This window comes from Aplysia californica, unplaced genomic scaffold (genome assembly GCF_000002075.1).
Source record: "Aplysia californica isolate F4 #8 unplaced genomic scaffold, AplCal3.0 scaffold00091, whole genome shotgun sequence".
Taxonomy (NCBI): Eukaryota; Metazoa; Mollusca; class Gastropoda; order Aplysiida; family Aplysiidae; genus Aplysia; species Aplysia californica.
The window spans coordinates 698788-708939 of NW_004797361.1; the positions used below are offsets into that span (position 1 = coordinate 698788).

Sequence of the window (10152 nt, forward strand, 5' to 3'; positions counted from 1 at the left end):
TATATATATATATATATATATATATATACACACACAATGATAGTGACAAAAATGTTTTGTCTAATGACAAGGTACAGTAATTGTTGTCTTTTTATGCCTTTTCTCCTGTGGGTTTTTCACATTTTCCCCCCTAAAAAAACCTCTAAAACAGGAAACGATTTACTTGACTAGTGGCTACCTCCATAAGGACTTGGCAATTGATTTTTTGTATCTGAATACTTATATTATATATAGATCTAATGTAAAACTACTGGGCAAAGTCTGTGATATTAAAATATAGAGGCGCGAGCTAAAAGTCCCCACAGTCCTTCTTTCGTGTACGGAATTTCTTCCAAGGGGGGAAAATCCAAATCCAAAAGTCTGACTTCAAAACAAACACTAAAACACCAGGACCTAAACAAACACAAACTGTCTGAAAGAGTGACACACAGTGTAGCGTGAGCGAAACTTGCTCACTCATGGATGTGTATGACGAAGGAAAGGGGGAATATTAATTCGTTCCAGTAGATGGACATCTACCTGACTTTATTTTCATGTGTTTTGCTTCAGGGAAAATGGGTTACTGTCTGTGTCAGAAATTACGCCCACGATACCTTGGATTGACTGCTGTTTGAAGGCTTCTTGACTTGTTGTAACGAAAGTTTTAAAAGTTAGAGGTAGAATCTAGATCTAGAAGGCAAGACAAATCAGTCCTTGTTCCGAATAATCTGACATCCGATCGACACCCAGAGATTCAAATAAAAAGACCAAAATGTGTTTTGGAATTGGATTAGGATGTTGTATAGAAATCTTGCCATATCTTTGTTTGGTTTGTGTGCCTATTTTGGGCTCTTTCTGTGGTGTGGAAACAATCTACAGACTTGCCATTTATTTGATGCTACATGGGGTCCTAGTGGAATGCATTCCGAAAATATTGGTGAGTTGGGTCCAAATTCACGCCCACTGGCATGGAGTAGAGAGATCTGGGTGATCTTATATATAGATCTATAGATCTAGAATCTATATACTTTAGCACGTTAAATTTTTCAATTGATTTTATTCCCTTTTCCGTAACGAACGACCACTTTAAAACATGATCTCTATCTAATCAAGATCAAAATCACAATGGAAGACCAAAAACCACTGTACCATCTATTCATGACAAAATTACTGTAGTTTGCGCATTTTTAGGCCCAGTTCAAAGTTTTGAAGGTCTGAGCCGGGGATTAGTAAGATTTTGGGAATTTAACGTGCTAAAGTATAAGATCACCGAGATCTGATCTAGGCTAGGGCCTAAATTTTCTGTCAGTTTCAGTTTAGTCACAAGAAGAGAATTTGAAATTCGCAGTGGCTACGTTCACGGCGCCGTGAACGTAGTCTGCAGGCTAGGTTCACGGCGCCCTGAATGCAGTTTGCAGGCTCTGTTGAGGCTACGTTCACGGCACTCAAGCTTCGTTTAGACGGAGCGTCCACTGCCGGTTTGAGGCATGATGAGGGGTAAATTTTGAAATTCGTTAAGGACAAGAAACTAAGCTTACAAATGTGATAGCATTATTGGTTAGCATCAATATAAAAAGAGTGGATAATTAAGTCATAAAGTAAAATTTTGAAAATTCTTTTGTGTTGCTAAGGTAACGCCTGCCATGTTGGAATGTCATATAGAAAATGCACACATTTCTAAAAAATCTATCATAAGGTTATAAATGGTTTTAAATGTTGCAATAAGTGGTTTTGCAGCCTTCCGTGGCTGTTTTAGAGGATGGACTTGGCATTTTTGATGTAGGAGGAAAAACGTTTCCAGAATCGAGGTCCTAAATATGGGAATATTTTGACCACAAAAAAATCTGAGATCCAAACAACGGATTAAATTTATAATAAAATCATTTATTCAAGATTTATTTTGACGTCACTACTTATCACACTAGAATAATGTTTCATCTATCAGTATACCGAAAATTATGACGATATATTAACAGCTTTTCGCATGATAGATTTTTGTGCCCCCCCCCCCCCCCCCCTGAAAGAGCCCAATTTGAGAGAAAACTCCTAAAAGTCTGGAGGTGCAAAACTTACTGTAAATAGTAAACGTAGTCCGTTATACAGTGGCGTCCAAAAGAAACTTGAAAATGTAATCACCCAGTCATCGTGTTAAAACCTTGCATTACCCACTCATGCAGCATTCCAATTTAAAGCTAAATAAATTCTTCATCATCTGACACATTAATATTTAATCTATTTTAAGAGACGCCCGAGATATTGTCACTCAAAATTGACCTTTAAAAAAATAAGGCTTGGCAAAATTGTGCGAAATCAAAGAAACGTAAAATTGTCTTTGCGCATTTATTGAAGAGTATCAATATTGATCGAATGGCGATATATTGAATGCCCAATGAATGGAGAATTGTGTCTTTGCAATAAACTATATTTTATTACGATATTTTGTCACGATAGTTTCAAACATAACGGAAAACAGAGCAATCACAGATATCACACAAAACTTCGACTCAACACTAATTGTGTTCATTGTTATTTTGCGTAGGAACCATTGGTTTTGTGTTGTGCACGAAACCTTTGGGCATCAGTTCTATTTAGTTTTGGACATATTTATCAGTCATTCCATTTCAAATGTCACAGAGAGTTCCAAACAACGGGTCTGAATTGGGGGCACATGGCAGTTTCGTGGCCTCTATTCCTCACTGACAGATGTTCAAAATCTTACAGGGTCTGTGTGCAAAAGAGGTTTCGAGCTCGGTAAGAAACCAACAGCTCCTGAACAAAAACAAAATTAAAACTAATGAACACAAGTAACTGTTACGTCCAGGTTTTGTGAGGCATTTGTAACTGCTCTGTTTTTCAATCTTCATTAGTTTTCTGTTCAGCTCTTCGTTGTTGGTGTTTTGGAAGCTCTGAAGGGCATTGAAAATACTTTTACTAATGCGATGTGTGTAGTCATCTTTTACAATTTCAAAGTCATAAATGCCATAAAAAATTGAGCATCTGATGAGATTTGGCATCTCCGTCACACAGCATCCTGCTGTATACTAAACCTCAGTGTTGCGCTGATTTTGTGAATATTGTTTCAGCCTCCATAGCTTTTGCACTTCCTTGTAAATTTTGCTGAAACTTTATTTGATGGTGGGTTCTCAAAGGCAGAATAAAAAACGCATACCCGTCATTGTCACCTACTTCTTTATCTTTCTTCATTGGTGAAATTTTCTTTTTGGCAATGGGGTGTGGAGCAAGTTCATCCTCATCTAAAGGTTTCTCTTCACTATTATCACTCTCACTATATGTTCCATCACTATGCCTACACCACTAGGGCCTATCAATGTTCGAACTGTCGTGTGATGTGCTGAAGAATGTGGATGCCATTGCGGTAGGCTGGGGTAATCTTGAGAAATTGAGGCTAGGGCATCAAAGTATTTTGAAAAGGTGTTCAAAAAGCATTTTCTGAGCTCGATAACTGTTGAAACTGGGGTAGTGCCGAAACAGCACTCTCATCTCGTTGATTAGACGCTAGCATCAGCATCAGCAAATGTCATTGAAAGAGACGAGTATGAGGCTGAAACAAAAGAATGAATTGAGTGTAGGAACTGATCTAAAATCTCTGTGTCTGTCTGTCTGTCTGTCTGTCCGTCTGTCTGTCTGTCTGTCTGTCTGTCTGTCTGTCTGTAAATATAAACACAAGCGCAGTTTTGGTGCAGAACAAAATAAGACAGTAAAGTTGAGTAAAGGGAACATTGACCAATAATGAGTTTCTCAGATAACGAGACCTGGCAATAATATTGAGAGCTTTTGTTTTCAGTTCTTATCTCAGTTGCAAGAAATATAAAAAAAAATAACCGTGCTATCAACTTTCCTTATATCTCTTTACTGTAGAAAAATGCATACTTGATATGAAATACGTTTGCAAATAGTTTGAATGAAAGAATGAATATCTCGTTCTGGGCCAAAGACATAATACGCGCGCACACGCACACACACACACACACACACACACACACACACACACACACACACACACAGAGAGATAGAGAGGCAGAGAGAGAAGGTTGGGGGGGAGATATAGAAGGGGAGAGAGAAGGTTGTGGGGGGGGGGAGAAAAAGAGAGGGGGAGAGAGGGAGAAAGAGGGAAGGGGGGGGGGGACTGACAGACAGACAGACAGAGAAAATAGAGAGGGGGGGGGGAGAGAGAAAGAGAGAGAAGGAAAGAGAAAGGGGATAGACAGACAGAAAGAGAGAGAGAGAGGGTGGGGGGGGGGGTGTTTGCTATTATGATCAGAATTATTCCCGTCATTTTCTCTGCGTCGGTTCCCAGGCTTTTTCGTTTTCCTTCATCTCATGGAATGGAACATTTGAAGCTGGCCAAAATATTAAATATACGTCACTGTAGTCACTGACTAAAACCGGCAGTGGACGCTCCATCTAAACAAAGCTTGAGTGCCGTGAACGTAGCCTCAACAGCGCCTGCAAACTGCATTCAGGGCGCCGTGAACGTAGCCTGCCAACTACATTCACGGCGCCGTGAACCTAGCCTGCAGACTACGTTCACGGCGCCGTGAACCTAGCCTGCGGACTACGTTCACGGCGCCGTGAACGTAGCCACTGCGTTTGAAATTTGTCCGTCTTTATTCGGACTCGAGTCCGAATATGAAAAAAAGTTATTCGGACATGGGTCCGGAAAAAAGAAAGTGTCTTCGTTCTATAGAGATCTAAATCTAACGTTCAGCCGTTCAGTGCTTCCAATTTTCTGCCATTTTTTAGTTTCCCTCACACCTTATAAATATCTGCCGATCCGATGCCCGCCGCCTCATTGATACGCCCCCCCCCACCCCCCATGTTTCCCACTTTCTTTGACTTTGTTGTAGAAAAAGGTAAAATTGAAGATTAGCAGACCACCCGGCACCTGCATATTATGAGCTGTGTAAAAAAAAAGACCGATTCGTTCAAATACACAAGCCTGTGTCATCTCGATTGTTTACCAAGAAAAAGTTGTGTTGCTAGAGCCGAGCATACATGTATTATACGGCAATTGTTGATTCCTTAGACCAGCGCACAATTCATTACATAGATCTACGTCAAGACAAGGTTTAAATTTGTAATAATGATCAGTTGCCGGAGGGAAAAAGACTGACACGTATGTGACGTTCAACGCCCGGACCGATATAGTGCCCCCTCCCCGACACGCACACACAGCCACACGTGTGCAGGCCGCCCATCCGACCCCGACTCATGCTAACAAGCCATCTTTAAATGCTTCTGATGACCTCTTGACAAATAAACATTTATTAGAAATGCTATAACTTTTCAGGCCGGCCTCAAATTCATCATAAGATAAAAACTCGGGTCCTGCATAAAACGCCATTTTGCCCGAAGTGATCCCGGTCTCTACCCAGCCTGAGGCGAGTCACGAGTGAGGCAGGACAGGAAGCCAGAGTCACGAGTCACAGGAAGTCGGAAGTGATGTCATGCTGGACAAAAATCAGAGTCCGATTAACATTTTTTCATATTCGGACTCGAGTCCGAATAGTCACTTCGTTGGAAATTTACCCTGGTCTTCGAGCAATTTTCAGAACTTGAGGAGTCTCTGTCTTTTTTTTTGGACTTGAGTTGAATGTATTGACACATAGATCTACTTAGACTTAGTTCTTGTCACTGCCTCACTTTCTCTTTCTCCTCCCCCCTCCCCCCCCCAAAAAGCCTGTGGCTATGCATACGGCACAGCCCTCCCGTACTCATAGAGCCATATATTATATGCGTACTGCCCTCCCTCCCGTACTTATGTGTGAAAATAAATAATAAGAGTGAAACTAACAAACTGTGCTATTCTATTCTTCTGCTGGAGAAACGAAAAGAGCTTCAAAACAAAGACTGCAGCGTCATCTAACCCAATTCGCAGACTTACGCTGACACTTTTTTGGCTAGTGAACTCTCTTGTTATATACGATCTTTGCCAAGAGACTCTCTACGAGGTCAAGATAACACTTTGACCTGTAATTTACGATGTCATTTTCCATATTGGACTAAGGAATACGGAAATTTCCCATTGAAAAAACGTCATCGTTTCCTATATGCGCGCTTCCCAATCGAAGTAGATCAGCCTTATCCTGCGCGCTTCCCTGGTAGCCTGGCTCATGCCCTTTAAAAAGGGCCTGCACGCTTCCAGGGTTTAAGTTTTTCCACTTGTAGTGTCTGGTTTGATAGTTTATGTGCCGCCTACAAAGCCTAGGCTTATTTAAATGTAAAGTGGAGGGCCGTACACATTTCATTGCCTCAATGCTATGTGTATGGTAGCCGTACGCACAGCCACTTCGAAAAAAAAAATCCTTTCTCTGCCTTTCTCCTGTTACCTTCCAGTCTCTATTCCCCTTTTTAGCTGCTTCACCAATATTCACCATTTTTAATTTCTCTCTATTATAAATTATTTTTTTGCTGACTGTCTTTGTCTTAAATTCTAATTTAGTACAATCTTAAATTTCTTGACAGGACTAAGTAACAAGCAACAAGGCAAGGACACACTCATGCTTTCACCCCCATAAAAGTGGCAAATGTGCACTTAGTCTGCTTAGTTACTACTAGAGTATTTCTGCATAGTCTTGCGATAGCTTCTCATTTGCATGTCATATACTACACTGAGTTGAACCTTGGATAGAATGGATTTTGAAAAATTAGACATGGCTTTAATGAATGATTTATAATTAATATAATGTATGAAAATACGCTCCCCTTAAAAAATTATATAAAATTTTAAAACATATTTTTTTGTAGTGAACAGTAGTGTGTCAGTATTTTACTATACTGTTCTAAATCTTTTCTGTTTCAGTTCAGCGTGATCCCAGTGCTGAACCTTCTACTGCTTGGGCTGCTGATGTACCTGCCTGTGTCACTCACTCCGTGGCCTGTTATCTGGCTCTTCGACAAACTCATATGGGCTTCAAATCCAGTCTTTATGATTTCAGAGGTAGGCCTAGAGGAATCCATTCGGTTAAAAAAATAATTTTTTAAATACAAATTTACCATACAATAACATACTCAGCATACTTTTATGATTAATGCCAGGCTCTGTTTTTTTGGTCGATCTTGATATCAATGCCTAAAGCATGGATAAAGATGTTTTGTAAGGTTGCTGAGCCATTTAAATATAAAGCTAACAAATTAAAACGTTCCTCTGTCATCCTGATAAATTCAAACAACTTAATTCGAAGAGGAACTTAAGTGAAATATTTTCTATTCTTTAAACATTTCGATATATTATACGTGTATCTCTCAATGCTTTGATTATAATGAACATGATATCAGCAGCAGACAATAATATAACTATATGTCATTTTCAGAGAAATAATTGTGCAACAAAACATGTTTTCTATCTTTTAATTTTATATTCTGTGCAGGTTGTGCTGGTGCAAAATTTTGTAATGCGACGAAGTCAGCTAGCTGCTGACCAGATTGAACAGGATGATGACTCTGCTGTTGCCTACAAGGTATGTGAGCTATTTTATTCACTTGTGTTGAAATCTTTTAAACATTTTTTAAAATACACTTGTTGAAAATAAAAGTAAGAATTCAGAAAAGCACATTGCATTTGAAACTATAAGAAAATAAAATCTCATAGACGGATCATTCAAGGTATTTTAAAACTCTATATGATAATTAATATTCTTTTTTTTTTCGGGGGGGGGGGTGTTGTGTAGTAATAGTAAATAATTATTAAATTAAAAATGGTTTCATGGATGTGCCAGTGGTTTTGACCCTTCCAAGGTATTTTTGAATACGGTATGGCAATGGATTTGTGTGCTTTTGTGTTTTAAATCCCTAGGTCAAAACACAAAGTATTTCTATTTCACAAATTGCATTGTTCTACCCTAACGCAATCATGAAAAAAAAATGGAAAAAGAGTTCTTTTCTTTTTAAGTTGTATTGAGTGTATCTCTGCAGGCTGCCATTCTTCTGTTTTCCTCTCTGTGTTATGCTGTGGCTGCGTCACTGGCCTACCACATCTACACACATGCCACAGGAAGCCAGATTCTGTAAGTGCACAGGCAAATATTAGGGTGTTAATTGGTATGTTGACATAAAGAGAGTATAGTGCCAACTTCTTTCTTTACTATAGGCCACTACACAAACCCTCAAATTGTGATTGTTATTTTGATATTTTTCACTGTCCCCTTCTATGCATGCCTATGGTTGAACTGTGGGTGGTTGGCAAGTACTCTGGCGTGGTTTGACCTCCTCTTTTTCTTTGTATGTTGCTCTCTAGTAACATCTCTAATAATCTTCAGCACTTATATGACCAATTTGTGTTGCAAAAGCCCTTAAATTCTTATTAAACTAAACAAGTCTGTTTTCTAAACTCAAATATATTATTATTATTTTTATTATTATTATTATTATTATTATTATTATTACATGTATTACTATTACTATTTGTACCATTTCAAATGAAATATCTTCTTAGGGACTTTGGTTATTTGTGCAATTGCCATTCAAAGAGTTATAATAAGATTTTATTGCATTGTGGACTTAACTTTATCTTTGTCGTGTTCATATACCTTTCGTATTAATTTTTCAGGTGTCTGTTTGTAACTCTGAGCATCCTGATTGCAATTCACAACATGATGTGGATGGCTCACGAAGGTTATTTTCATTTTTTTTACACATTGTCGGACAAAGCTGCTCTATTTTTCCTTTTCAGTCTTTTAGTGTGGGGGGGGGGTGCCGGTTTAGTTGAAAGTTTGCCTGGATGTTTCTGGTTTAGTTGAGGATCTACTGCTTAAGTGGTCTGACAGCTAGTTTTGTTGAAGGTCTACTGCAATGTTTCTGATTTATACTTGCTTAGGACTGTCGTAGACAATATTAAAATGTCCACCTTTGACCCTCAGCAATGTCATTACTGTGGCCAATAAGGATGGACTTACACCCCATTAGATGTATCATATCGCAGTACACCATGGTTGATCAGGCAGGAATTACGGTAGACACAGTAGTGCTGTAGACCTTCAACTAAACCAGTTCCTTTTTTTGTGTGAGTCAATATGATGGTGTGGACTGCTCCATTTTTAACACTTTTCAGTGTTTGTAGTATCCTAATCACCATCAGCTCTTCAGAAATTGTTGGTGTTATTGTATTGAGAACTTGAGACTTCTCAAGTAAAATTTCATATTTTGATTAAAAACATTTTTTTTCAGTTTGTCTAATTTCTTGTCCACAGTTGACCAGGACATTCATTTTACTGTGGGCGGGTATTGGGGTCTAGCTAGCGTACACCTGTTGAACGGAATTTAGCTTGAGCAAATGTCTTTAATTTTAATTAACCTCAGCGTGATTTGTAAGTAAAAGGCAAGTTCTGTTGAAAGCTCTCTTGCACTTGTTTGAGGAAAAGAATACTGATTCAAGCGCATGGTGAAGTCCAAAAATGGCTAGTTAAAATCTTGTTTATTTTATTGCGTCTTGAGTGTCTTTCTCTTTTAAACGGAAAATTTGTATAACTTCTCGAACATTATTTTTAATCAATATATAATTAGAATGAATAATTTTTCACTGATAAATTTGATGTTGTTTTTTTTTTTCTTGTGGCAAATATAGACATACAATGGAAACTAGGCCAGGGCAAGATCGACTCTGGGATCAATTCTTTCGAGTCCAAATGAGGACTCAAAGAATCGATCTTGTTCCCAGACTCTAAGCTTCGAGTCCGCTCAGGGTCGACGCCTCTCGTCTCCCTTTTTTAGCCTGGTTCCTAGCCTAGACTCCGAGAATCGAGGCAAGAATCTAAATCTCTACCGCACTATTACAGTCCTGTCGTGGGATAGGCCTAGGGCTGTCCCACCCCACAGTCGAGTTTTTTGCTTCAAAACAGACACCGCACCAGGACGGGACTCATCCGGCGCATAAGGCGGCTTCTTTGATGTTGGCCTAGGCGGAGTTAAAAATGCATTCCAAAAATTTCTAAAATATTGGCCAAATTTAAGAAATAATAAGATTTTCCAAAATTAGCAAAAATTACGCATGGAACCCATTTTAACGCCCGATTACCAAATTAAATTAATTTTTGTGAGTTTTGTATACCTATGTTTTTTTTTTTTCACTATTTGAATTCGGCGTGCACTAGGCCTTGATAGTGCAAAAGAGAAGGAGCCTGTGCCCCACGCATTTGCAAGAGTAATAGAAGGGAG

General features: G+C 38.9%; 1 protein-coding gene across 1 annotated transcript in view; it reads left to right on the forward strand.

Moving 5' to 3' along the window:
- The first annotated feature begins 379 nt into the window (after positions 1–379).
- Positions 380–10152, forward strand: part of LOC101847809 — a 16119-nt gene continuing 6346 nt past the window's right edge. Inside the window, exons 1-5 of the mRNA XM_005094893.3 lie at positions 380–916; positions 6803–6940; positions 7371–7460; positions 7915–8006; positions 8549–8613. Coding sequence (XP_005094950.1) covers positions 752–916; positions 6803–6940; positions 7371–7460; positions 7915–8006; positions 8549–8613 — 550 coding nt within the window. The 5' untranslated portion in view covers positions 380–751. The remainder of the gene's footprint in view (positions 917–6802; positions 6941–7370; positions 7461–7914; positions 8007–8548; positions 8614–10152) is intronic.